The sequence below is a fragment of the Acanthaster planci genome, linkage group LG12, assembly GCF_054643075.1.
Source record: "Acanthaster planci isolate LZ-2023a linkage group LG12, COTS_SCS, whole genome shotgun sequence".
NCBI lineage: Eukaryota > Metazoa > Echinodermata > Asteroidea > Valvatida > Acanthasteridae > Acanthaster > Acanthaster planci.
The window spans coordinates 13,878,094-13,905,652 of NC_141788.1; the positions used below are offsets into that span (position 1 = coordinate 13,878,094).

At 41.0% G+C, this 27,559-nt stretch overlaps 1 protein-coding gene across 4 annotated transcripts in view; it reads left to right on the forward strand.

Moving 5' to 3' along the window:
• ptch1 (patched 1) overlaps nt 1-27,559 on the forward strand; it is a 183,918-nt gene that overhangs the window by 148,382 nt on the left and 7,977 nt on the right. For all 4 annotated transcript variants that reach the window (XM_087144108.1, XM_022249764.2, XM_022249762.2 and 1 more), the window contains exons 7-22: nt 1,796-1,910; nt 2,158-2,250; nt 2,718-2,839; nt 3,826-3,973; nt 4,635-4,763; nt 5,156-5,314; nt 10,048-10,140; nt 19,058-19,183; nt 19,613-19,737; nt 20,278-20,677; nt 21,193-21,505; nt 22,020-22,165; nt 22,566-22,740; nt 23,027-23,307; nt 23,774-23,911; nt 25,074-25,216. In XM_087144108.1, the coding sequence (XP_087000234.1) occupies nt 1,796-1,910; nt 2,158-2,250; nt 2,718-2,839; nt 3,826-3,973; nt 4,635-4,763; nt 5,156-5,314; nt 10,048-10,140; nt 19,058-19,183; nt 19,613-19,737; nt 20,278-20,677; nt 21,193-21,505; nt 22,020-22,165; nt 22,566-22,740; nt 23,027-23,307; nt 23,774-23,911; nt 25,074-25,216 (2,706 nt within the window). The remainder of the gene's footprint in view (nt 1-1,795; nt 1,911-2,157; nt 2,251-2,717; nt 2,840-3,825; nt 3,974-4,634; nt 4,764-5,155; nt 5,315-10,047; nt 10,141-19,057; nt 19,184-19,612; nt 19,738-20,277; nt 20,678-21,192; nt 21,506-22,019; nt 22,166-22,565; nt 22,741-23,026; nt 23,308-23,773; nt 23,912-25,073; nt 25,217-27,559) is intronic.

Sequence of the window (27,559 nt, forward strand, 5' to 3'; positions counted from 1 at the left end):
ACTGACAACAAAGTAGGCAAGGCCTCATGAAAGAAGCATTGCCTTAACCCATTGGAAAAACAGCTGATAACAGGCACTCTGAGCATACACAAAGATAAGGAGACAGAACCTCATAGAAATGTTGGCAAAATTTGAATGAATTAGATGTCATGTGTCTGCTAGTATATTTAGAGGTAGTGCTTCAGTCTGGCAACTTTTCAGAGACTAGTTCAGGCACACGTACAAAAAGTCTGGTCCTTGTTTGTCATTTCAGCAGTAAAGTACACGAATTATTACAGTGAAACCATTATAATCATCTTCTTGTTAACCCTCCTATGCAAAGACGCATTCCTGACAAAGTTGTCCTAACTGTCAAAATCAGCCGAATGACCCGTTTGTGTTTATGTAATGCAGCAAATGGAGTGGAAGGGATTTTTGACTGTGACAGCAGAAGGATTACATGTAATATATCAATGCACCTGACACCAACCTCTCTGACCATAACTTTTACTTCTTGCTAAAGTTGCTTGACTCTCCCTGTTTAATCTGCAGGTAATTTGGGTGTTCTTTATGTTTTTGGAGTAAAGTTGTCAAGAGTTCATGGTCAAGGTTTATAAACTCTTGATCTCAAGAGACCCTCTTTAATCTTTGACCTTTGTTGAGTAGGGGTCAGACCAACTTACATTGCAGTGCCTCTGCATATGCCATTGAGGAGGGCTTTGCTAACTAGGTTAGGGCAGTGCACAGTGGAGACAGGCATTGCCTCCTCCAACTAGAATAGATTTTGCTCACATTTTATCCTGGTGTGCTGATGTAGACTGTAAATCCTCATAACTTTACCCATAATGGAGTCAAATATGAAGCTGTTGGTTTCAGGAATTTATGAGTACATTATCCCCAGATGGTGGAACGTCTCACTGGGAAGTTGATGTGCCGGTAACATCCTTTCTTTGTGGTGGCCGTGTATCTTATTTTTCAGAAGGGGTGCTTTTGAAATTCACATGGAATTCCACATCACTCAAATTTCTGGATGAGAAGTAAATGTAGACTTAAATCTGACATCTGTTCAAAATTTTGGGGAAAATGGCTGGTTTATTAAAGGAGCTGCCCTCCTGGACATAAGAATATTACATCTGAAATCTTGAATACTTGACCAGCTTGTATCAAGCCACTTACCATGTGGAGTGATTCTTGACCAAGCCTTACCACATCTACAAGAGGTGATAATAGAATGATACCTCAAGGAGCTTTTAACAGTCAAGGGTTGTAGGTTTTCTTGAAAAGAATCCACCCCTGACTCACCTCTTGAAGGCAGAAACCACAGTGTCTGCCAAGCTAGTGGATCCTGGATAAAGTTACAGCACACAGGGATCCCCTGTTCCAGTTTGGAAGCCCTTTTGGTCACACATCGGCTGCCGAAATGGAAACCCTCAGTTGTGGTTTGTCTGAAGTGGGTCTGGGATCTGCAGTTCCTCTTGTCTCGGGGTAAAGATTCACACTTCTTGACCGCACAATCCCCAAGGGCCGTGGTCCTGGTGTGGTTTAAATTATGAGTATTGGATGTTTGATAAATTGATGCCTGAGAGTCACAGCTTTAAAATGTTGTATGTGATTTTCAGGAATGAAAGAGCAAGCTTGTAAATATATGCTCATAAATTTGTCCTGGAAAGCACGCTGATGTACATGTACCATGATCATGGTTTTGTCATGGGAGGTTTATTATTTCTGAATTAAGGTGTCAAATGGTTACACTCTCTCTTTGAGCTTTTCCTGCATGCTGCATCTCTAACTTTCAATTTTATTTTTCTTTGCACAGCTTTTATAATGATACATTGAGATGGAAGACACTGGACCCCATAGACTTGTTGGACCATTTTGCCGACTATGAAGCATTTATCGCACCCGAGTCATTAAGAGATATATTTAATAGGGTAAGTTGGCCAATAACGAAACTGTTGCTTTTAGCCATTGCATGTGATTTTTTAGTATTAGGTTGAGCTGTTATAACTTTTCCTCTGAGACTTTGAGTTGAATGGCCAAAAGTTGACAGGACAGTTGCAACTTAAGTACTTATTTCCCGTGTCTGATGGTCTTTGATGCTGCCACAATCACATTTCACTGTGAAACTTGCTTCCACTGTAACCTAAGCCTGGTAACTCTGTGTATGTTTGCCTGCAGACGGGGATTGGCCATGCCTACCAAACCAGGCCCTGTCTCAATCCCAAGGATCCAGAGTGCCCAAACACAGCGCCCAATAAGAAGAGTGGGCAGGTGAGTTACTATTCTATTGTGATTACTGGGAATTTGTAATCTTGAGGTGGAGAGTTATTGTCCCTTGAAACGTAGGGTCAAGTGCTGAATTGGAACAAGCCATGTTTGCAGAAAATTGAAGTTGTTGTTCTGGAGAACTAAAAATGACTGAAGAATTGGAGGAAAACAAAGGTTTGAGTAAGGATAAGCAGTTTTGGAGAACTTAGTGTAAGAAGTTGAGTAAAATGTATGTGGTTTTATAATTCAGTGCTTTGTGAAGGTTCTCACCTAGAATATTTTCCAACTCTCGACATTTGTTAAAATCTAGTCTTCAATATCACTTTAATAATGGGAGTTAAGTTTATTGTAAATGCAGTATAACAGGTATAAAATCAGAACATGTACATCAATACATTTTAGTGTCACTCATCAAACCAGTGTATAAAAATCTGAATTACCCGATTGCTTGCTTTCTTACTGCAAACCAGGTGCCTGACATTGCCGCTGAGCTGACTGGTGGTTGTACTGGCTTCGCAAGTACCTTCATGGTCTGGCCGGAGGAGCTGATTGTGGGCGGGGTAACAAAGAATGCCAGCAACCAAATCAAGAGGTACATAATTATTCATGACCTTATTTGAATATTTGCATACTGGCTCCTATATTCACAACCCAGGTAGAATAGATTTCACAACCTTAATCCTAACTCCACAGCTCATAATGTTTTTGCAGTCTATCAGAGAGTCATTGTTCAAGTTTTGGAGATTTTGTTTTCTGATGGCTGGTTATTGTAAAAAAATAATGCTAGTGTTTGCATGTTTCTGAAAGGGAGAAATTTAACCAATAAAATATGCTACTGTTGACGTTAATGTTTTTGCACACAATTTAATCTATATTAATCGAGATAAAGTAACTTACAACTAAATAGTCACATTTCCATGCTGTATATTATCTCCTTCTGTTATGACTAATCCTTTATCTGTTTTCTTCATTTTCGGCATTCTAATATTGAATATTAATCAGATAAGGTAAGTGGTCATGTTAGTCACCTTGTGAGAAATGTGGAATTTGTAGTCGCCGCCTTGTGCAAAGATGCTTTCCAACTTTCTACTGCATGGCTTTTTAAAGTTCCAATTTGCTGCTCTGTCTGCAAGTTTTAGATGCGTTTTCCACCCCACATTTTGGTGCTCAAAAGATTGAATTGAGGAGTTTGTTTTTGCATGTTGTGATCCAATTCTTTTGTGAACTTGTGTTGTTTATTGAGCTTTGTGTTCTGGCAAAGAACTTTTAGAGATGTGTATTAAAACATTTCAATATGCAGCATTGACTCTCAACAATGTGTTATGAATTTGTACCTAGATTTATTTGTTTAGATGACACCCGTGAAATGAACATTTCCCTGTTCTTATGCTGTGGCTTCTTCAAGTAGTATAGGTTTTGATGGCTTTTTCATCTCTGGGTTCCTTCGGCATTCAGTTATTGCCACAACCGTCATCATGCTTTGTGTGATTTTTGTCAAGCAGTTCTGTGCAAAGATTTGTGCAGTTTATTCACATTAGATAACCTGTTGTCTTGTGTTGGCTCCCGTCTCTACCCTAGTGCTGAGGCACTCCAGAGCATCATACAACTCAAGGGCCAGAAGATGATGTACGAGGCCTGGAAAGGCAACTACAAGGTGGATGAGATTCGGTGGACGGCAGAGAAGGCTGGTGCCATCGTCGAAGAGTGGCAGCGCAAGTTCACACAGGTAGGAGGAGTGTCACGAAACAGGAGCAAGTAAAATTGATCAAAGATCCAAGCAACTTGAAAGGAGTCCAAGCACTTCTCTAAAGCAGGGGGGCGTTGGTGAAGATGGAATGGAAAAATTTGTTTCTTAGAAAAGAAAGAGAAGCAGAATATGTGTGAATGCAGGTATGCCATTTTTCAGGGGCTCAGCTGATTTCCTTGTTTTTCACAGTACATGCATGGTGCTGAAAATTGAAAAGCACTGTACAAAGTTTTGTAAAGATTGGAATTTTTTTTTTGTCAAAGTGCAAGTTACGTGCCGTGACGGGGAAGGAGAATTTGTGATTAGCTGAGCAAATAATTTTTAAGAATTTTAAAAAATGAGTTGAAAAGCAAACCTTTATTGCTATAAGATGTTGGAAAATTTGATGTCAGATAAGGTGCGTGTAAAAGACCAAAGTCTTCTCTACTACATCTGTCCCCGTTGTTGTGAAAAGGGAGTAGGGACAATTCTTTTGCTTTCCCAGAAAACACGTAGGAATGAATGACGGGATACTAAAACAGAATAACCTGTTGTGCACAAAGGGGTTTGATTTGAGTATGTTGTGTGCATCAGTACTGTAAACAGCTTGGAGACAACTGGGTGTTAGTGTTACCAAGAGCTTGGTCCGTTGGTCTTGCAGGTGGTTCGCAACAGCTCTGTCCTGAACTCCCAAGATGTGAATGCCTTCACCTCCGCCTCACTGGACGACTTGCTGCAGGAGTTCTCTGAGCTCAGCGTAGTCAGAGTGGCCATGGGATATGTCTTCATGGTAAGTGAGCTCGAAATTGTCGGCATGTGCAGTCATTCCTCAAACGTGTAGGCAGGTGTTGACAGTAGTGGATTTTGATGGATTGATTAGTTGGTAGTTTAAATTAATGGATGTAGTAAGAGACAAATTCAACTCAAGGTCTTATTTAGTCATAGTTTTGCAACAAGAAATTAAGGTTACTTTTCTCTGACAGTATTGAATTCAATAAACCCTCTGCAGTGAACAATTAAAAAACATACAGCTAATGTTCACTGCTGCTCAATTTCCAGTTTTGCACGTCTTCGGTTAAAAGTGTGAATGAGTACTTGTGCAACGTCCAACATCTCTTCTTGTTTAGCCCAGACTATTCCTTTATTCTTTTGGGGTACTCCATTTATGCCCTGTTTATCCAGGTGATCTATGCTTTCTTCACCATGATGAAACTTGGTGACAGTGTTCGGTCTCAGGGTGGGGTTGGTCTGTCAGGGGTTCTGCTAGTGGCCTTCTCTGTGGTGGCTAGCTTAGGCTTCTGTGCCTGGATTGGGCTTACATTCAATGCATCCACAACTCAGGTAAGACTTTTCCCTTGTAATTCGGAGTTCAACTCCTGTAGTCATTTCACGGCTGTTATTGCTTCAGCTAAATTTGACGGTAGTGGCAAGTGTGTTACTGTTCATTGGAAGTAATGTTCTTTTCTTTCAGCATGATTGCTTATTTCAATCACTCAAGGTTTCCATTTTTTTTCAGACAACGCAATTGCGTGTCTGGAATGCATTTGTATGTCTCTCAACTATGAAGAGCTCCTCTGTGAATTATCAAAGTCTCTCTCGTAAAATCAACAGATCTTGGTCTGTTTATGCCCGCCCACTCAGAAAGACATTTTTCAGAGACCCTCAGTTGGAATACTATTTCATACAACATGCAAAAGTATACTGCATACCTGAGTGAGTTGGAAGTCAGTTAAGGGGGAAAAAGTCACATAATGTTGCATGGTTACTTGTGCCCTGCTCTAACCCCAAAAGGAATGATAATGCAATTCATGTCCTTTGTTGAATTGGGCCTCTTGATACCCTGTTTTGTTATCAAGTGACCTTGCTCTGCATTCTCAACATGTCATATTTTTCAGTTCAGGCTGGGGAAAAATGTTAGTTTTAGGTAGAAGGTAGGCCTACAGAGTGAAAGTGCTCACATTAGAAAGCATTGCTGAAGATAACAATATAGTAGAGCGGTGTGCTTCCGACTTTCACTTGACTTTCCTCATACAGTTTTGCCAAACCTCCTGTTGAAAAACCTGACATTTACTGGTACTGTATAACCTTTGTGAACAATTCAGCATCATAAGATTTCTTCCAAAATTTAAAATGGTGGTGTCCAGAAATTAGGCGAGAATTCAACTGAGTTCATTTGAAAAAGTTCATTTGGCACTTCAGAAAAAAGGAATAACCAGCCAAAATAAATTGTCATCAGAACTGTTAAGTGGGTGAGTAAAATCAAATTTTTGAATCGAAATATTGGGAGTTTGATGAAAGTTCATTTACATGTATAATGAAATTTGAGGTAATAATTTTGCTCTGGCAAGGCACTAGAGGAAAAAAAAGTCGGAGTGCGCCACGTTAGGGGCCATGTTGCATTAGGATACATCAACAAATGCTTCTGTCTGGTTGGATGAAAACTCGGATTAAAACTGTTCTCTAAAGCATAGATGATTTTTACATGCCTAGAATTTTTTTTATAAAGAAAATTATCCTTGTATTGCTTAGATTTATAGGAATATCCCACCTCATTTCACCGCAAAAAAGTGAAAAGCCTGGGATTCTCCAGATTCAAAACGACAGTAAAATCGGTACTGTCATTACTAAGCAGGGCTGGCCTTAGGCTTAAAGGGAAGAACCCAGGCTAGTTATGTCACTCAGCTTGCCTAATGGGTCAGGGTCATGCAGGGGTTACCAGAGTGATGTTACTGGCCTAGATTTGGAGAGAGATAGTCCTTCTTGCCTTGCCCTATCCCCACCCTCTCCCAGGTTGCCTCCCCGAGGGAGGGACATGGGGTCACAAGGGTTGTCAGTAGGCCAGTTTAGCTTCCTGGGTGTTATACAGTTCCAGGTGATAGGCCCTCCCACAAGGTTTTTGATTCAGTTTCTGTTGTTCCTCTCCTCAAATCCTTTGAGTATAACCACCCCCCCAAAAAAAATCCAGAGTACAGATACTTCACAGAATGAGGTGATCTGGATATTATGAACTTCTTTGATGGTGCTGGAAAGCTTGTTACCAGTGAAGCATTACATGTAGGATTAACCTGCTATCACAGGTTGCCACCTTGTTTTGAATTTGGATTAATTTTTCTTCATTCATCAATGTTACAGTTAAGTATGATTAGTTGCACTGCATATCTGTTAATGACTCTGGGAACAATGGTTCAATCAAAGCCTAATGAATATTTGAAAAAGAAATGCTTGGTACAAAAGTTGTTTTCCTTTACATGTAAATGCCAAGGTAGTACTTTACCTGGATAAAGTCCTTTTTCCTGCACAAAAGGTGATTTTATGGCATGGGGGTAATGATTTCAAATATTCAAGGAACAGGGGTGAGATTTGCCAGGATTTTTTTCCTCAGAATTTTCTTGGTTTCAAGATTTTTTTGACAATCGCTTTTTAGGTCTGGAAAATCCTGGGTTTATCATTGAGGTGTTTTGACTTGTAAACATTGATATAGAACACAAGAAATGGATATTCTAAGGGGTACCATAGACCCTTTGCTGTTGGGGGCCCTCAAAACCTCTGGTGATTACTTTGTGGATATTTCCGTTTCTTCCAATCTCACTCCTACAGGAAGAATTGTGAGAAAACAAAATGAAATATCCTTTCTCAACTTCAAAATGATTAAATTCTCACTGTGGCCCTAACTGTGGCCCTGTGCAACTTCCTTGAAGTATGTTACATTGCTGGCCACACAACAAGCAAACGCTTTGCTGGTTGAACCTTGTATCGACTGTTCAGGGGGTTGCTTTGAAAAAGTCTTTGTACACGTAGGTTTACCATATTCCAGTGGGTCCCTTTGGACAAGCTCAGCAGGAATCTTTGAATTGATACCATTTGATTTCCTGCAAATCAGCAAAATTCAACTGTCTTTGTACTTTCTGTAAGTCTTGTATCACTTTCACGCCTGTCTATTTTATCCAGTTCTAGCATCCTTCATTTTTTTTATGTGTGGGTTTTTATCCTTGTAAATCTGTAATAAAGCGAATAATTGTTGGTCCATGCATTGAAGAGAAACAGTAAATCCAATGATTATTGTGTGTGTTCATTTTGCATGTGCATTCTTAGCCTTCATAACAAAAAATGCAATCACCATAAAACCTGTTGTACATGGCCATCCATGGAAAAGAAACAGCAGGTCATATTGACTGTACATGTCTGCATGTCAATCACATCAACAGCTGATGAATCTGTCCCCGCTCCAGAACCCCTGTCACATAAAAAACGTTAAACCATTTTGATGACTTCCTCTCCTTGGTTGGATTGCCGTGGTAACCAAATGATCCCTTTGTACTGGGGGAGGGGGGTAAGCCTGTGTTGCAACAGCACAGAGTACCAGAGTACCATGTGCAACTCATAATCATTAAGAACGACTTGGGAGAGATAAAAAAAGAGCATGGTGGAGGTCGTGTTAAAGGAATTTGATAAGCTGGAATTTGATTTGTTTGGTTTGCCTCCGGAAAATGGATTCAATCTTTTTAAGCTTTGAGAATAAGGCAGGTTCCGATGAGGTTTCAGAAAAACTTTGAGATGTTGATTAGAGTTTTCCCATAGAGGCTCTGTCAGTGTTAGATATAGTTATGATGTAAACTGAATATATTGTAAGTTTGAATCTTCACCATTAATCTGCCACAAGCTTGCATATCAGGCAGCCTGCAAGATGAAAAGTGAAGCCGATGGACCTTTGCTTACTTTGTAGCGTATGCTGCTTCTGATCCCCTGAAATGTGAAGGAAGTTTGTTCAAATTGATGCAGTAAGAAAAAAACCTGTTGAATGAGTCAAAATATTCTTAAAATATGCTGCTGTGGGTGGGTGCAAGGGAGAGTTGTTGAAAACCTGGTGTCCTTGAAGATTCTTTGAGGGAGAAGACATTTTGCAAAAAGAATTTCTCCCACACATGGCTTACCCTTAGTGTAAAGTTCCCTGTTGCTGATCCAGTATAATTAAATGAGACAAGTTGGCTGAACCACTCTGAAGGTACAGGGTTTATGAACAACTTATCCATAATGGAACGGAAGTGACTAGATACTAACCTGTGAAACCTGGTCTGCTATTTTTCTCAAGACTCTTAGAGGGTTCATGCTTGGACTCTGTTTCTGCATCAATTGAAAAAGGAAATCCCAAACACAATGATAAAATTGGAAAATGAATAGCACAAATGGGTCGGATTCGAACCAGGGACTATGGATCTGTAGTTCAAATCACTACCAACTAAGCTATCGAAGCGACGTAATGGATTCCCGTTTTTGAAATGTCTTAAATGGTGTATTGCATTGTCCCCTCTTCATGAATCATTGGTCACCCCAGCTACTGAAAAAAAGTAGCACACCAAGTTTCACGGGCTAGTATTAAGTTACTTCCTAATGGAACTCAACAGAAACTTTCAACATTTAATTCACATGCTGCACTATCAGGTCTATCAGGATACCAAATTTAATGATAATTCAAGAGCAAAGGGTATAGAATGTTCCTTCCTGTGCTTAGGGGGTTGAAATAAGAGAACAAATGTACTTATGACCTAAGATCGTATAGCACCACAAAGTGGCGCAAGATGGCGATTTTCACTGTGAATACACGTAAAACGTAATCACATGGGTGCCGTTTGAGCAAGCAATACGCCTGCGCAATGCACATTAATGCAAAGGCGCAGGCGCCGCGGCAGCCACATGCACCTGGTGAGCCTGCACCCAAGCATTACTGTAAACTGCGCAGGCGTATCGCTTGCTCAAATGGCACCCATGGTAATTACATCTTTTGGGCAGAGTTGTCCATCTTGCTCAGTCTGACTTTTCTGAGTAAGAGAAACTGTCTGACCAGAAAGTAGAATTAGTGAGAGTTGAAAATTTTGGAGAGTGCAGCTTGATATTGGACTTGTTTGTTGCATGCCCGTCCTTCGCCCATGGTTTCTCTTTAAGAGAAATAAAAGATGGAGCATTTTGAACCCTTATGTCAACATGGTTATGGCCTTTTTATTTTTCCTGTCAAGCAGTGTTGCTATCTTAACTGACAGGAGTTTGTTGCATTTTCCTTCCCCCCCTGACTTGGCCAGGTCCTCCCCTTTCTTGCGCTGGGGGTAGGCGTCGATGACATGTTTCTGCTGGCACACTCTTCTACCTCAGTTCCCAGTGAAGTTCCACTTGTGGTAAGTGCCCCTTCTGATCTGACTTGTCAGAGATTTACTTTGACCCTTTCTGTTCTTTGCTCAACCTGTGTAGTGCCTGAATTCAGTTCTGATTGAAAATCATTTTTTAAGTTCAATTGAAAAGGAAGGAACATACTTAAAAATTAAATGCTGCCAAAACTAAAGCTGAAGGAGGTTTATGAAACAAAGAAATGAATTATTACCTTGGCAGCAGCCATTTCGACTATATAATGAAGTTCAAGACAACAAAACACGGAACAGAATTTAATTCGATTGAATAATTAAATTCCTAATAAATGTCTGCATTCACCGGTTGCGAAAAGTAAAGATCCCGCTCCTTGAAAAAAGGCCATCGCTGAGTATGTTGAATTTTACACTGTGGAAGCAAAAATCATGACAGAGATTAATATAATGGCACAGGTCACTCCAAAGTATGTCTTGTATAAACACACTCCATTCACAAACAAGGAAGAGCCCAATTCCAATTTGCACCCATAGAAAGGAAAGGCCAGAGAGTAATTTATGGTCCGGGTAACACACCCAGTGCTAACCAGCAATGATTTCTGAAGACCTGAGGATAGGATATCAAAGCCAGGTAGTTCTCTAAGAGTACCATTTTGAAATTTACTGCTCTGTTGGGACTGAAGATCTTGCACCTTGCTTAAAGGGTGCTCTGGAAGTTTCATGTTGATTACAGAGGGATGGTGTGAGCAGAAGTCATTTGAAAGGCAAATTACAAATGATTAAACAATTGTTAGCGGCATTTTCGCCTGGAGAGTTTAATGGCTTGGTGGAATAGAACAGGACCTAGATCTTCAGCCTGTTGTATAAGAGTTCAACCAGTGGAGTTTGTCCCTTTTGAGTATTCATTGCTTTAGCATGGGTCTTCCTAATGGGAAATTATATAGATGCTTTAGGACTAGGCGTGCCCTTTTTTTCCCAAAGTGGGTTTGGTGCTGAATTATGCCATAATTTATGGGGCATCTTTTGTGCTGGAGCTATAGGTTACAGCTTCTTCTGCTTCCTTCCTTCAACCCACAAGAGTCCACTATTTGACAGGGGCACATTTCTGTCATGAAAAGAACAGCGAAGACATCAAGTTTTTTTGTATTTTGTTCATGGTTGAGACAATTCTCAGCATATGATTTATTGAAGATGTTAGAGATCTGGGTTTCTGCCCTTCATTTTGGAGTTGCTCCTTTAAGGCAAACTCTACCTACATGGCATGTTGGCTTCATGCCACATATCACCGGTGTGTGGTCCCAGGATCAGGGAGCCTGCCAATGACATGCATTTTTTATTGCCGAGGCGATTCTGGAGTTCCCTAGCCTGGGCCAGCCTCCCTCTCTACAGTGTGCCTATCCCAAGCCGCCTGCATGGGCAGGGAGGGCCAGCAAAGGCTGTAGTTGTTTCAGCAGGTCTGGGGGTATGGCGGCTGAGATTCCTTCCATCAGATTACAGGGAGTGTTTATCTTGGCTCTCCTAGTACGCTGCAGTGTAGGAACATGAGGGCCCGGGGACATACATGTACATGTTATGTGGTGGGAGTTGTCTAAAGGAGAAAATCTGGGGCTCCAACACAAAAACTGAAATCAACCAATAGGTTTCAATGAAGTTTTGGTGTACAGTTTTTTTAATTTAACACCAACGTGAATCCACCATAGATTTGTATGCATATCTATTCTATAGTCACAACTGGTTTCTTTGTTTTTATGGATAAAAGTCTGAACTATTAATTGAATTAAGAAGATATTATTATTATGCTCATTACTTTAGAGAAGTAGCCATGTACGGTACATGTATATTGTCTTCCAGAATTACTGTTAAGAGAATTATTAGAAGCGTACAAGATACAGTACTGGAAAGAAAAGGTAGATTTCATTGTAAAGCCTGCTTTTCAGGGATTTTAAAGGGTGGGGGGGGTCATCAGTGCCCTTCCAGACACACCACCACACCCATACTTAAGAAGAGGGATCAAACTCCCTGTTGGTGCAGGAAAACAACACCACCAATATTGAAATAACCTTTGACATTGGCAGAATGAAAGGGGCCGCCAACCCCCAATCCCCCCCACCAGCTCTCCCCATCACAAAAAAACGGTCTCTCCCCAATCTTAAGAGATATCAGGCATCCCTGCCCCCCCCTTCGAAACTGAAGAGGACAGAGCAGTGATTGTGTGTTGGCGGAGACAGCTGAGTCAATACTGGGCTGTGAGACCCCCTTGGAACACTCTAAACGGTGTGTCAGGTTTAATTTGGACGGGTTTCATACTCCTAATGGTAGACTTGTACTTGGAGCAAGGTTAGAACTTCTCTGCAGGTTTCTGCTTTGTGATGTCAAAGTGTCTGACCGTGGAGGTCTGACACTGCAGCTGACTCTAACAGCTTCAGCGTAATGCTCATATCACACCATCACAACCCAAATAAACAGTGTTTTTCCACTCTTTCAGAAATTAAACCGCTTACCTGTTCAACAATATATCAATTTTAAAACAGCCGTCCTCATGCATGAAGCACTGCACAATATAATGTCACAGTACCTAATGCAATCTCTCAATCTCTACAAACCAAGCCGTGGTGGCCTGTGCTCCAGTAACAACTTCAGAATTCTTCCCACATTCAACATAACCAGGGACAGGGCCTTTACAGTTTCTGGTCCCTGGTACTGGGACTTTCTTACACAGAACATTTGTAACATCAGTTCCCTTGACAATAACTATGGATAAACTGAAAACCTAGATATTCCATGTATGTAACTCGTCTCCTGGAGTTTTCCTTGGTTGTGCATTGTATCTTTTGAAAATCGAATATGTATGTTATAAGTATAGGATTTTTAATATTACTGTTTAAGTTGAAATAGTTCTGTAAGTATAGGATCATTATCGTTTAAGTGAAATACATGTAGTTCTAGCAAACTTGCTTGGTTCCTTGAAGTTCATGAACAGTACCTAGTGCAGAGTATGATCCTACATTACAGCACAGGACTCAGACTAGTTGGATTGGTTCGAGCATGGTCCAATATAGTTATCTATGAATTGATCTAAAGTGTCTGTTCAAACCCATTTTCCCCATCTCGTCTGCTTTATTAAACAACAAGGCGATGTAAATTTGTCATGAGGTACAGAGACCGGTGGTATTCATGAAGAAATCAGGATTTGGGAGAAACTGCTCAGCTATTCCTCTCTCAAAAGTTAAAGCAATTTGAGCAATATGACTGAAAATAAACAATAAACATGTAGCAGTTATAAATATTACACGTACAGTTGTTACCGATTGCAACACCATACAAGGTGTATGGCATGTCTTCAAAACTCAAAATGAGAATTGAATTGAAAACTACCAAATTGAAATTGTTCAATGGGCTTTAATACCAAATCAATGAAACTATTCAGCAAATTTTGAACAAAGTAAATTGACATCAACATACTGGGAACATTATTTTTTCACCTAGTGTCCAACTTTACCTGGATGCCAAACCCACAGATATCTGAAATCAAAGAACTCTGTTGGTTCTTTCTTTTGCAAGCTGGAACAAAATTACTGAAAAGATGGGCTAAAATCTTAAGACTCCTTTTGTGTGGGATCATGGTCGTATCCAGTCACATACATGTACATGCATGCCCTTCATGCTGTCACCAGAAGAGTGAAAGGCTTCCAGATCCCTCATAAAAAGAGTCCTACTAATGTACACAGCGTTGGGACCAGCTCAGCATGCACTCATGAATCCTGCTCAATGCTGGGTGTACTTTTCCCAGCTGTGAGTCACGACCTAACATGTTTTATGGGGGGTAGTGGCATGCAGGAGATAAGTGAAAACCCCCTGTTATGTAATGGGTAATCCCTAACAGATGTGGAGTGTTCTAAGGGCTGGATCAAATTCCCAGATAATGGCAGTAAATGGATAAGGAAACCCTTTTCATTAGGAATGGCCACTTATGTGTGCCACCTACAGGAAACAATCAAAGTGGCCCTGCTCATTATGAAAAGTAGACTGGCTTGTTTGTGTTTCTAACTGTTCACAAGCTTTTGTCTAAATCCCAGGACCAGGTAGTAAGTTGAAAATATCAGAAAATGTTAGACAGGGGAAGGGTTGTTTATCTGCTATATTTTGCACAGTTCTTGCTACCATGGAAGGAAAAACAGTCCAAGCTTTTCACTGAATCATACAAAATTGAGAGGTCATGTTGAGAAGGATGCAAAAAGAAGGAATGCTCGTCTCAGTGGCCAAAATTTGGGGGGTCAGTCGTTAGGCTGATGCCTCATAAGTCTGATGCCTCATAGGTCCACCGCCTCATAAGTCGGACAAATGCATTTAAAAGTTCCAACAGTTTTTGGCCCATGGCATAGATCCAACGCCTCAACAAATCTGACGCCTCGAAAGTCTGACATTTGATTTGACGCTTGTCACGAGTGTATAAAGACGGTGCTAGGAACAAAACTAGTTCCCCTCGTCAAATATGGTGTACTATTTATGACACATACAAACATTTTTAAGATTTCAAAAGAATTACAGTCGAAAAAATGCTTTTTATATTTAGCAAAGTATCATACGTCATTGTTACACGTAGTGGTATTTTGGATTTAAAAAATAATGGACCAGTGTAAGAACTGTGCAGGTAGTCTGCTTGATTTAGTTTTCCTAACAGGGTCAGTACCATGGGTATGAGTGGGGAACAAAGTTGAATCTCGCTCGTGGGCGACGCGTCGCACGGGCCCGCACTCATCCATGTTTCACCGTCAATCAGACTGACGCCTCATATTAAGTCCGATACCTTGTTGGTGCGACGTTGGATTTATGAGGCATCGGACCTTTGAGGCATTGGAACTATGTGGCTGAAAATAAAAATCTGACGCCTCATTATTCCGACACCTCGTACGTCTGAAAACGTACACTTTTGAGGCGTCGGAGCTGTGAGGCATCGGACTTATTATACGCACCCAAAATTCGAGCATAGCACACCCAACGGTGTATTTGTTCTTGCCCTTCTTGTTCGTTCAAGTTGATTTACATGGTTGCTTCCATGATTGTTCTTCCAGCTGTGTAGTTTACAGTAGTTGTTGCCATTGTGAACATCTGATGAAAGTTAAACCCACATTCATGAAAACAAAGTACTCCATTATGAAAGGAAGTCAGAAATCAATGAGTTCAAATCAAACGAGTGTGAGACAGAGACAACAGGCTTTGCTGCCCTGTGTGTGAACTCAGTCATGTGATCTCCACTCTCGTCATTGTGATTGGTAACCATCAGGCATGCAACTTTTCCTCGAATCAGCTAATTTCCTCATTTTTCACTCCACACTGGTGCCATTGAAAATGGAAAACACTGTACAGTCTTGTAAAGATCAGAATTTCCAAGTTGCACGCCTGAACCATGGATAATTGCATCTTGCACAAGTATTTTGAGTGATTTGTGAAACTTGCATCCAACTTTACATAGTTGGGAATGTTTAAACTTACCAAAACTGCAAAAAAGTAGCAAACAAGCTTGTTCTTGTAATCAAAATGGCCTTGCAGAGGTTTTTAAACCGGCTGGACTCACAGCTTTTTAGGCCTATATATTTGTACAAGTACATCAGGAGCAAATTTGTGATAGACTCCACATTGCCAAGCCCTGATTGCACATTTTGCAACCCGGGGTTTGTCCCGGTGATTCTCAGGGAAAAAAAATGAAGGGGAACAAATAGAGTCTAAATTGAGTTAACCTCGGCTCATTTGCAGAGACCTCTGATGTTGTTCATGCACAGGGACCATACTGTGGTTTCAGATTGCCAGTAGATGGCCTCTCTCTTCTCGTTCACCACGTCTGCATTTTTTCGGCACGAAGAGAAAAACCGCAAAGGCTTATTTTGGGGAGCGCTTATTACAGCAGATGCCTGGAACTGTCTAACCTTTCAATGTGTCATAGACATGTTGATTTCAGTCACGCTCAGATTGTTATTTAGAATCTTGTTATGAATCAAAACCTAGCTTGAAACGAGAGACACTCGTGAATATGTAAAGATTTCCCCAAACATGATTACAGTCAGTTTTAAAATATTTGTTATCAGATTTTATTCACAATGCCTACTTCTCAGAGGTGTTTGAGTATTTTGGTTTTGCGTGAATGTTTTTGTTGTGTGGCCTTTTGTTTTTGAGTGACAGTACAGATAGATATTAAAACCATAGTATATAACAAATTCCAGTTTAATTTGTTGAGAATTAGTCATGCAGCATATCACAAATGTTCACATAACATTTCAATTGCTGATTCCTAGACTGGTGGTACCTTAAATCAAACCTTTAAAAAATTCAAACAGCAAGTTGAAGCATGACTTCCCACATAAATCCATTTTGCTTCAGCTTTCTGACTTACAGAATGCAAAATGGAGCCCATCATTTCCAGTGGCATATAATTAGATAAATGTGCTGTGCTTGCAGGTGACCTTAAAATGTTGACCTCCACCCACCCTAAAGGCTGCTTTATTAATATCTCAAATAGTTCATCGGAAATGACTAATATCAAACAGACCTCTTACGTGTGAAAACATTTCCCTTCATTTCAATATTTTTTGGAGTCGATCCTGATTTTTAATGTGCATGGTCTTGGGAAAGTTCAGCAAAGCCATTTAGATGAAACCAAAATATCTCTCATGGTCTGAATTTTCATTCCGTTCAATTTACACGCATTCTGCTGAATGCAGCACATAATACAGGGGTTTTCAAGGATCACCATCAGATATGGCTAAAAGGCCAACATTTTTCCAACAAAGGCCAACAAGTGTAAGAAGTTTCAGACTGAAAAGCAAAACCTGACAGAATTCGATCAATATAAACAAAAGTATTTTTTGCAGTGGCCTGATGTTGGAAACCCCTCCTTATCTACCTGGTATCCTTTGCAGAAAGAGCTATCTTGTGTTTATGCAAAAAGGAAGCTGGTTCTTCTAAATATTTGTGTGCTGTCAGACCAGCCCTGTCACTGTGTCAGGAATGGCTCGCTGGGCCTGGCTAGCACATGCAAACATGCTGCACAACTCATCCTTCTTGTTTATTATTCCAAGCCTGCTAGGTCTGACAGCTGGGGGGTCTTTTTCCCTCCTTCTTTCTAGAGAGGGAATGTAGGGACCCCCCTTGTCCTGACAAATTAGTCTGGTTATCTTCCTTTTTTCCCCTGTCACTGAGAAACAGGAACTTGCCTGATTCCCCCCCCTTCTTTGCTTAGAATACCGAGATACATTCGGCTTGTAACAGTGACCGTACTCTATAGAATTAGTCTTAAGGTCTTTCTTCAGTAATTTGGTCTTGCTTTATATAATAAGGAGCAAAACTTAGTTCTTTAAAATGATGTATCCCTAAATTTGGCATCCTCATGAAAATATGCAATATTTGGGTGAACAAAATTGAAGGGTTCCTTGTACACTGTGCCTGATTGCTTTGGAGACCTCTAACTCAAAACTGGCTTTATTGTCTTGCGACACTTTTTGTTAGGTTGTGACACAACACAGTTTTAAATAGTCAGTACTTCTCGAGAGCCTGCAACTAGCTTACGGCATTGATGTGAAATTCTCAGCACCTATTTGTATTATTTATTGTTATCTCCAAGTTGAGCATTTGTTTTTTGAAGATGTGGTAATGTTTGATGCTTTGCTCAGGTCTTCATTCATTAGAAATAGAATTGTCACAGTTGATGGTCTGCCCGTAATAGCAATGTGTCCTTATGCTCACATAGTTAAAAAGTTACACTTCAATATTACATTGGTAATTATAGCATGGCAAGCAACTGGAAATCATCAACAGTCTATCAATTTTTTAAACTGTTTATCATGTTAGACTTTCATGTTTGTGGTTACGTGACCAATACTGGTCCCCTGAAATCAGCAAATCATAACCAGCAAGGATCAGTATTCTACAGTTTTTGGCCCGCAACCAATCATTTTTTCAGTTTCAAAATGTCTCTTTTTTTCCTGGAGCCTGATATAATATATCTCTCAGTGGTATTCTTTCACAGTCTTGTTAGCCTCTGAGCCATTGCCTGATATCAGGTGTCCTTGACTTCTGGTTGGTCTTGGAGAAATGATAAAATGCCTTGGGACATGAAACTGTGCCAGGTCTAATGGGAGACAAAAATAGTTGACTTTTAGACGACCTCTGTTCCAGTCCTTATTAAATAAAATGGAGGGAAAAGTTAATGCAGAAAAGCCAGTGCTCATGTTAGAGGCTTTGTACATTGTACATGTACATGATGTACGGGCAATCCGCCAAGCACGCACTCAATTTCTCAATTAGAAAATGACTTGCACTGAACTTCCATCATCGGTTTCCCCTGGAAGCAAAGACCTGGGGCTCTGACACAAACCCCAGAAATTGTTGGCGTAAATAACTGGGTCAGGGCGGTATTGGGTGTCAGGCATTTGGTGTGGTGGTTGGGGAGTTATTGGTGTTGTGGAACTGGAGAAGCTTGCTGGGGCCATGGTGTAGGGGCTCAGCCAGTTGGTGGTCCAACTCCACTGGGCCTGTTGCTGTGGTCCAAGTTTGGTAACCAACCCGACCTGCCAGGCTGGTGTTGACACAATTACAGCTTGGGCAGAGTGCAATTTGTGGACATGTGTTATTATAGCAAGGCTTTGTCCTAATAATGTACATGTACATGTAGACCCAGTCCACTGCTTAACTTTTGGCACATGCTACTTTTGTATGGAATATTAGTTTGCTGTATTTCTGTACGGTGTTACTGTTCTCTTTTGTAAGAACTATACATGCTGCAAGCCTACAATAGATTCATATAGAAACCAGTTTGAATGAAAGTTAGTTCTGCCATCTGATTCGGGTCATGCTTTTTTGGTTTTTAAGTATTTTATTTTCTGGCTAGCTAAAAGAGAAACAATTCTCCCAAATGGCAAAGAATACTCTATCTTAACTCCACACGTCTGATCCTTTTCAGTATAAAACGGGTGAGATTTTGCGTCGCTCTGGTGTCAGTGTCCTCCTGACGTCCCTCAACAACATGTGTGCCTTTCTCCTAGCAGCTGTTATCCCTATACCCGCTCTGCGGTCCCTCTCACTTCAAGTAAGTCGGGAGGTTGGGGGTGCGAATTCACACTAAGATGTATTAACCAAGCCAAATCACACTGCAGCTTGCTTTATGGCAACAGTTCGGTAATCAAATCCAATTTCTGCATCAGGTTTACAGTCTCGAGGACTAAAACTTGCACTGTGAATGGTTTGTTTCAGCTGGACAAGAAACATTCAGATCAACTGCAGAGTGATGTCCGGTGCAAGGATATTCACTTCACCAAAAACAAGAAGTTTAAAAATCACACCCAGAGGATCTCCACAATAGCTGTTAAACTGCCACATTATTCACCTTTTCAAGTTTTCTTTTGGGCTAGTTTTATTCAGATCATGTACAACATGTCTCACATTTCTAGCAACTTTTTAAAAAAACTTTTCATTCTTCTGTCAATAATCCCTACTTTGTTACTTTTTGCTTCCCCAGTTTGCAATAGTAATAGTATTCAACTTCCTGGCCATCGTGCTAGTTTTCCCAGCCATCCTGGCATTAGACATCAAGAGACGAGATGCCAAACGGGTAGATATCTTCTGCTGTTTAACGAGCAACAGGTGAGAGACGATCAGCTGATTTGGCTTTTACGTTTTCATCCGCACAGTTTGCAAGATGTACTGCCATCATTGAAAGACTGCAACATTTGTACAGCAAGGATCAATAATGGAATCGTGGCCTTCAAAAGTTCACGTGAAGCCTTAACATGCTATTGAAAAAGGAATTTGACATCAGCCAAAAGATAACCTTGGTTTTGAAAGGATAGAGAGTCTTCCAGGATTATTTCTAGTATTGCATTAAACTACTGGTACGTGTTTCATTCTTTGGGCATTGGTTCTAAATCCCCATTCAGGTATTATTATTAATTCCCCCTGTGCTGACAGTGTGGTTATAAATGGTCAATATCACTTCAACAGCAAGAAAATTAATTTTGTGGAAAAAGGAGTTCATAGTAAGGTGTAAATGCTAGCATAAGTTTGTCTCGTGTAAATCGCAGGATTAAAGGGAGAACATCTCTTGTCATTTACTAGTCAGATTAGAGTAATGTTAATTTTATAAATCCTCTGACCATTCACCTTTGTCCAACTCTTTGTCCATAGTCCAAGTGCAAATAGGGTCATCCGGGTCCAGCCCAGGCCGGCTGTCACCAGACCACCACTGCCACGGCAGACGGAGGTGCGGCTGCAGTCTACGGTGCAAGCTGTCACGCAGACAACGAGGACTACAGGGGCTGCCGGTCAGGGTGAGCGCCCCTACGTGACGGTGGTACACTCATCACCGGTCGCAGCCACCACCGAAGGCATCACACCGGTGGTAGAAACACCCCCCTCCACGGCCCCTTCCACTGCCTCCACCAGGACGCTGATCCGGCAGGACTCGCTAGAGCGGGAGCGCCCTAGTCTGAGGGAGAGGTGCCGCAAGGCTGCTTGCTGGAGATGGAGCTTGTCTGGATTTGCTCGAGGATACTATGCACCCTTCCTGCAAAAGTTACAAGTGAAGGTAAGAATGAAAACAAGAAACGTTTCAGAAAGTTGACTTTTACTTGCATAGTAGTATTCATTTTTGAAACCTGTCAAGGACTACCGTATCATGAACCCTGATTTTCCGGCTAGAAAACTATTCTTAACACTTCAAGGTGGCAGTGTGTCACTTTGTGCTCCTGTGCAGCACGTTTTAAATACATATACTGTCAGTTCTCATCTCTTTTAAAAAGAATTAAAGAGAATGCTTTCGTTTCAGCAAATTCAGACCAGCAGAAATATCATTGCATTATTGATAGCAAGGTGGTACAAATGTTGTGGTGGTTAATAAACATAGGTGTACACCATATGATGACCAGTCTGTCACCTGGTGGAATGTTTTCTCACACCTGCCAACCCATGCTACTGAGAATGATTCACCGGAGTACAACATAACGTACACATTGGTGCCCTGGACTGGAGAAACCAGGAACTTCAGTATGTTCTTATTCACTGAGCAAACCTGTGTTTTGCCTCTTGTTATTCCCTGTGCAGGTTGGTGTGCTCGTATTCTTTGCATGCTTGCTGGGGCTCAGCATTTACGGTGTGACTCAAATCGAGGACGGACTGGAAATCACGGACATAGTCCCCAGAGGGACCCGTGAGGAGGCCTTTCTGGAGGCCCAAATGAAGTATTTCAGCTTTTATAACATGTATGGCGTGACGCAGGAAGACTTCGACTATGCGCACCGGCAGCGGTTACTCCATGCCTACCACTCGGAGTTTCGCAACATTGAACAGGTGATCCGAGAGCCGGACGGTTCCCTGCCCACTTTCTGGTTGATCACCTTCAGGGATTGGCTGCTTGGTGAGTAGATAGTTCAAGAGTATTTCTAGAAGTGATGGATCATCAGGCTTATATGACTTTTCTATGCTGCAATTTGGAACGGTTTATTTTGTCAGTATGTTATAGTTATGAGAGGCTTGTCTGCAGGAGTTTTTTGCAGTGCACCGTATCACTCAGAGGTTGCCATGGAATAGCCATTTTCATAGTGCACTGCTGACAGTTGCTGTCTTTGAAAATGATGTTTTTGATCAAGGAATTGGTTGTTGTGCATTTGGGTGCATACAAGCAAGGTTGATAAGAACCATACAGTGTTTCTTGAGGGGGCTTCTACTTATTTCCATTTCTACATGAATGCAAGATGTTAACTGTTACATAAAGAAGTCGGATCAGAGGTAAACACTTGTCACTCCTATTGAATTGAATCATGCCTGTTGAATCTTGTCAATTTTAGAGAGTCTCATCCTTCCTGGTTTGAGATGTGTCGTCAGCAATTTGGCAATGTACAGGAACTTTGCAACTTTTTTTCCCCTTCCAGAAATGCAGAGGGAGTTTGACAGGGACAAGAAAGGCAATGCCATCATCAGAAACAACTGGTACAACAATGCGTCTGAGAAGGGAGTGCTAGCTTACAAAATGCTGATACAGACGGGCATACCAGAGAGGCCCATTGACTTCAACAGGGTAGGTACCACCAGAAAAAAAACCCCCAAAAAACTGACACCTTTGGATGGATTTGCTTGGACACATTCAGTTGTGCAAAAGATCAAGAACAACGTGAGCCAAGTAGTGGATGGATTTGGACCTCATTTGTGTGAAATGGTCAAGCCATCTTGTGTCAAATCCTAGCTTTTTGTGAAAAGATTTCTGAAAATATGTTTCAGATAAACTTCCCAGATAGGCTTGGGTTTAACTATTTGGCTCTAATTAGCAATTATTACTTCTTAAACAAAGTCTTTTCGTCCTTAAATTGAAAAATGCAAAAACATCCAAGTCTGGTACAAGCAGAAGTCGGAAGCTATTATTAGTGATCAATTTTAATTAATACAGAAAAATCACCTTTGCATTTTCCCATCATTTGTAGTTTCTTACAGAGCGTCTTGTGGATGACCACGGTGTCATAAATCCTGATGGATTCTATAACTACTTAACCGTCTGGTGCAACTATGATACATGGTCCTATTCTGCCTCCCAAGCAATGCTGCATCCTGCCCCTGCTCAGTGGACACCAGGCGGCAAAACAGACAGGGACGTCACAAGTAAGTTTAGATTTCTTAACATATTCTTTGTTGAATTGAATCATTTCCACCCAAGCAACTTTTCCATGGAATGAAAGATCATATTTTGTTGGTCTCTGTATGTGTTAAAAAATAAAAGTACAGAGGCTCATGCTGGTGGGAATTTACTAATAGTCTGACTTGCCCGTTGCTGCCATCCCTGTTATTCTCCGCCTAACTAAAATTGACATCTTCTCAAAGTTTGTTTTGAGGGAAAAAATGTCGTTAATATATTTTGACTCAAGCATTTTGAATGGTCTACCTTCAGTTCCTCGATCCAGCACCCTGAACTACACCCAGCTGCCCTTCTATCTGAACAACCTCCGCAAAACCCAAGATTTCATCAGTGTGGTCAGAAATGTGCGCAACCTCTCGGAGTACTTTGTGGAGCAAGGCCTGCCCAACTACCCCATGGGCGTGCCCTTCACGTTCTGGGAGCAGTACTTGGACCTGAGGTTCTACCTAGCCCTCTCCCTGCTCAGCGTACTAGGGGCCAGCTTCCTGGTTTTGGCCATCCTGCTGGCTAATCCATGGGCTGCTCTCATACTGGTGAGTTCTGGACATTTCCATCTTCAAACTATTGTGCTGATTTCAAATGGTCATGATTCTGAGTTGAACACTAAGCTGTGTGTTGGCAGATGGTGTGTTAGTGCAGAATCTAAATTCATATATCCAAGTTAAAGTAACGTGCGAGTACACAAGCCAAGCATTTTAGCAAATGTAATCATAGTTTCCTCATTGAATCATTATGAACTGTAACCTTTCAGTTGCCTATGCTGACCAATCTGGCAGCCATGCTGGGTGGAACCATGCATACGTTGGTTGTCCATGCAAACTGCCTCTTTGGCCAGTGGCCAGTTGTGACTAATATGGAGATACATGTAGTTGAAGGTCAATAATGTGTCTGTTATGCATGCTGTTAATGAATAGTCTGTTGTATTTGTGCACTGTTTAAGGAATTGGCAGTGAAGACTTTTTGCCTGATTCTGAACCGCTTTCTTTGCCCCCCCTTCAGGTGTGCATTCTTGGGATGATCACCACGGAATTGTTTGGTTTCATGGGGTTGCTTGGGATCAAACTCAGCGCCATTCCAGCGGTGACTCTCATCATATCGGTTGGCCTTGGAGTGGAGTTTACGCTGCACACCTGCTATGTGAGTACCATTGAAACAGTTGGCTATGTGAGTACCATTGAAACAGTTCGCTATGTGAGTACCATTGAAACAGTTGGGTATGTGAATACCATTGAAACAGTTGGCTATGTGAGTACCACTGAAACAGTTGGGTATGTGAATACCATTGAAACAGTTGGCTATGTGAGTACCATTGAAACAGTTGGCTATGTGAGTACCATTGAAACAGTTGGGTATGTGAATACCATTGAAACAGTTGGCTATGTGACTACCACTGAAACAGTTGGGTATGTGAATACCATTGAAACAGTTGGCTATGTGAGTACCATTGAAACAGTTGGCTATGTGAGTACCATTGAAACAGGTGGCTATGTGAGTACCATTGAAACAGTTGGCTATGTGAGTACCTTTGAAACAGTTGGCTATGTGAGTACCTTTGAAACAGTTGGGTATGTGAATACCATTGAAACAGTTGGCTATGTGAGTACCTTTGAAACAGTTGGGTATGTGAATACCATTGAAACAGTTGGCTATGTGAGTACCTTTGAAACAGTTGGGTATGTGAATACCATTGAAACAGTTGGCTATGTGAGTACCTTTGAAACAGTTGGGTATGTGAATCTATTGAAACAGTTGGCTATGTGAGTACCTTTGCAACATTTGGCTACTACGTCTTGATGTTTCTCCTTGTTGTATTCAGGCAGTTGCTGTATTAATAATTAACAGACTGGTACCCTTGGTCATGTTTGGATCGACCATCGTCTTTTTTGTTTTTAATACTTGTACTCACTACGGAAGGTGTTTTAAAATTGTATCCCACTTTCAGAAGACGCTGTGAGAGGTACTTCTGAGTTACAGGTTCCTTAATCTTTAAGAACAGAAGACTATCATAACTGCTTATTTATTTACCCATATAAAGGTCCATATGAGATTGTGAAAATTAAAATGGTGTGATTTGTTAAAATAAAGATTGAAGTGTTGTTCTTAATGTTCCTGTGTGAAAATTAAGGACCAAATGCCCTTGAAACTCATTTTAATGACCTAGTCACAATTTGTCAATTGCAAAAAGTAGTTGCCAGGACTCAGCTTCAAGTAACTCCATTTTTTCCCCGCTGAAATCTGATTTGAAACAAGTGGATCATCCTGATTTGGTCTTACTTTTGTCCATGATTCAACATTCTAGGCCTACCTGACGACGATCGGTGATCGTAACCAGCGTGTTACTGTGGCGTTGGAGCACACATTCTCGCCTGTCGTTGATGGGGCAGTTTCTACCCTACTTGGCGTTGTCATGCTAGCTGGCTCCGAGTTTGATTTCATTGTCAGGTAAGATATGCTTCGTGTTAGGGAATATGAGAATATACTTATGAAAAAGTACTTGTTTAGTAAGTCTGTCCTTAAAGTAAGCTGATACCTCTGGTTGCTTACTACTATGCTTTAGTGTCTATGTACCTGCAGATCTTTGCCTAGTGTGCACTCTTCCACCTTAATTACAATAAGCCTTACATTGTATGGCCTAATGGCCTGGCATGATGATTTTCCTTGGAAATGAACAACCTTTGTACAGAGCGCGAAATTGCTCGTACAAAATGTCATAACACAATCAATTTTGTTCTGCCACTACCTGCCTTTGATTTGCTATATTATCTAAAAGGTAAAGTTGTAACGTGCAGTGTCAGGGGGTCGAAATTCACTTTTTTTTCTGGTCCTACCAGAACTGCAGCCGCATTGAGCGATCTTTGTTCAGGCGCAAGGCCGCGACTTTTTTTGGGGGGGGGAGTTTGTGTGTTTGGGCAGGCCATGTCATAAATTTGCGTGATTGAATTAGATCAACACTTGTCAAAGATTTCTCAGAATCCACGATGATTGTTATTTAACTAAGGCCTACTGCATACATGCAGTCTTTAATTAGGCCCAAAAAATACATGATGTAGTTGTGCTGTGCGTTCCTCTCAAAATTTTGGTCAGTAGGTTGGAATATTTTTTTGTTTGAGGGCAATTTTGTGCCGATTGAATGGCATCAGTGGGGGCGACAGCCTCCAAAAGTATCTCAAAAAGTGAAGAACACTTGTCTTAATCTATGTAAAAATTTCTTCCTACGGCAATTCACAAGAAAATTATGAACAATTCACACAATCACGGCAATCACGACGGCAAATTGGCCAACAACGTCTGTGTATCGCATGGTAAACATTTGTGATGTACCTAGACCAGCGGGCGCTAAACCTTGTGCCACGAGCAGAACAGCCTCAAATTACACTCATTAACACGGAAAATTCATACATAAATAAGAGACCAAGTTCTGTGAATTAACTTGCAGAAAACCTCTTGCAACAAAGCATAGATATCTTTCCGGCTTGCAGCCTTTTGCATTCGCGACATGTACGGCCGATGAAGAGTGTTTATGTACAGTACATTCAGTACATGTACAGTACAGACTGGTACTGGTTGCTACATTTCCATCACGCATTGTTTTGCATGGGTGCGGCGGGAACCAGAGCAGCTTTGTTTAATGCATAGAGCTTAATAGCGCACGTTTTCACCACTGTGACAGCGTAAAGTATTATGGGGTGATTTCATGTCTGTGCAAGTGAAGTATATACACACTTGGCCAGCGCTAGGTGACCTGGGCCGGTGATGAGCAATCAGCCCTGATGAATACCTTGGGAGTAATTAACATAATTCTAACACAAAACTAATAATAAATCAGACGCCGTAATCCGATATATTGTGTTGACAATTTGTCCGCGCATCTTTGATTTTGTTCGGACAAACACAGTAAGTGCTCGGAAAATGTGTGATGTCCGACCGTAATTTCACGCTCTGTTTGTACATTGTCCTGCTCTCGAGAATGGCAGTATTCCTGTAGTGACCACTGATGTCAACCCAAGTGGTTCTTGCTGTTGATACGTACTGTCACTCATCTGCATTAAACTGTAACTTTTATTTTAATCACTCTGAAATTGCTTTGCTATGAACCAACACTATGTACGTTGCCTTAGCAATTAATGGATGACAAATTTGACTTGTGGCTTATATTTTTACTGACTTGTTATTAACCAGGTTTGTAGACTTTCTTTTCCTATAATTATAACTTTTTTGGAATGTTAAATTGCTGAAGATTTGAGAGTTTCTAAAAAAATGTAAATTGTACCTAAAAATTGTTTTGTTTAATGCCATTGCATTTTTTTAATGGCTTCCAAATGCTTGCGAACCAAATAGCAGATTCATTGCAACAGAGCAACAACCTTATAATTGTTGAAAATAGGACGGGGGATATCTCCACATTTTTCTAGGTTTGAAATTAGCCTGGCCAACCTGTCATTAATAGTCTCATGAAAAATAGGAAGTGGTTTCTGGCAACAGCGGGACACCCTGGACTGTTGAAATCCCAGCTCTGTCATCGCAGGACCTCAGGTGTGACCTCTGACCCAGATTCTCTGAGGTCATCACCTCCAGGAAAATCTCCCCCACTGCTCTTCCAGTGGCAGCACCTTGCTTTGTTCAGTATAATCAAGGAGTCACTTCATAGTTTTGGCTTTTGGCTAAACTGGCTTGCATTAAGAATGGAATGACTTTTTTCAGTTAAGGTGACAATGTTACAAACTACATGTACTACTTTATTGTTTGTTAATTTGACTCTATTCTTTGGAGAGGTGTTTATGATCG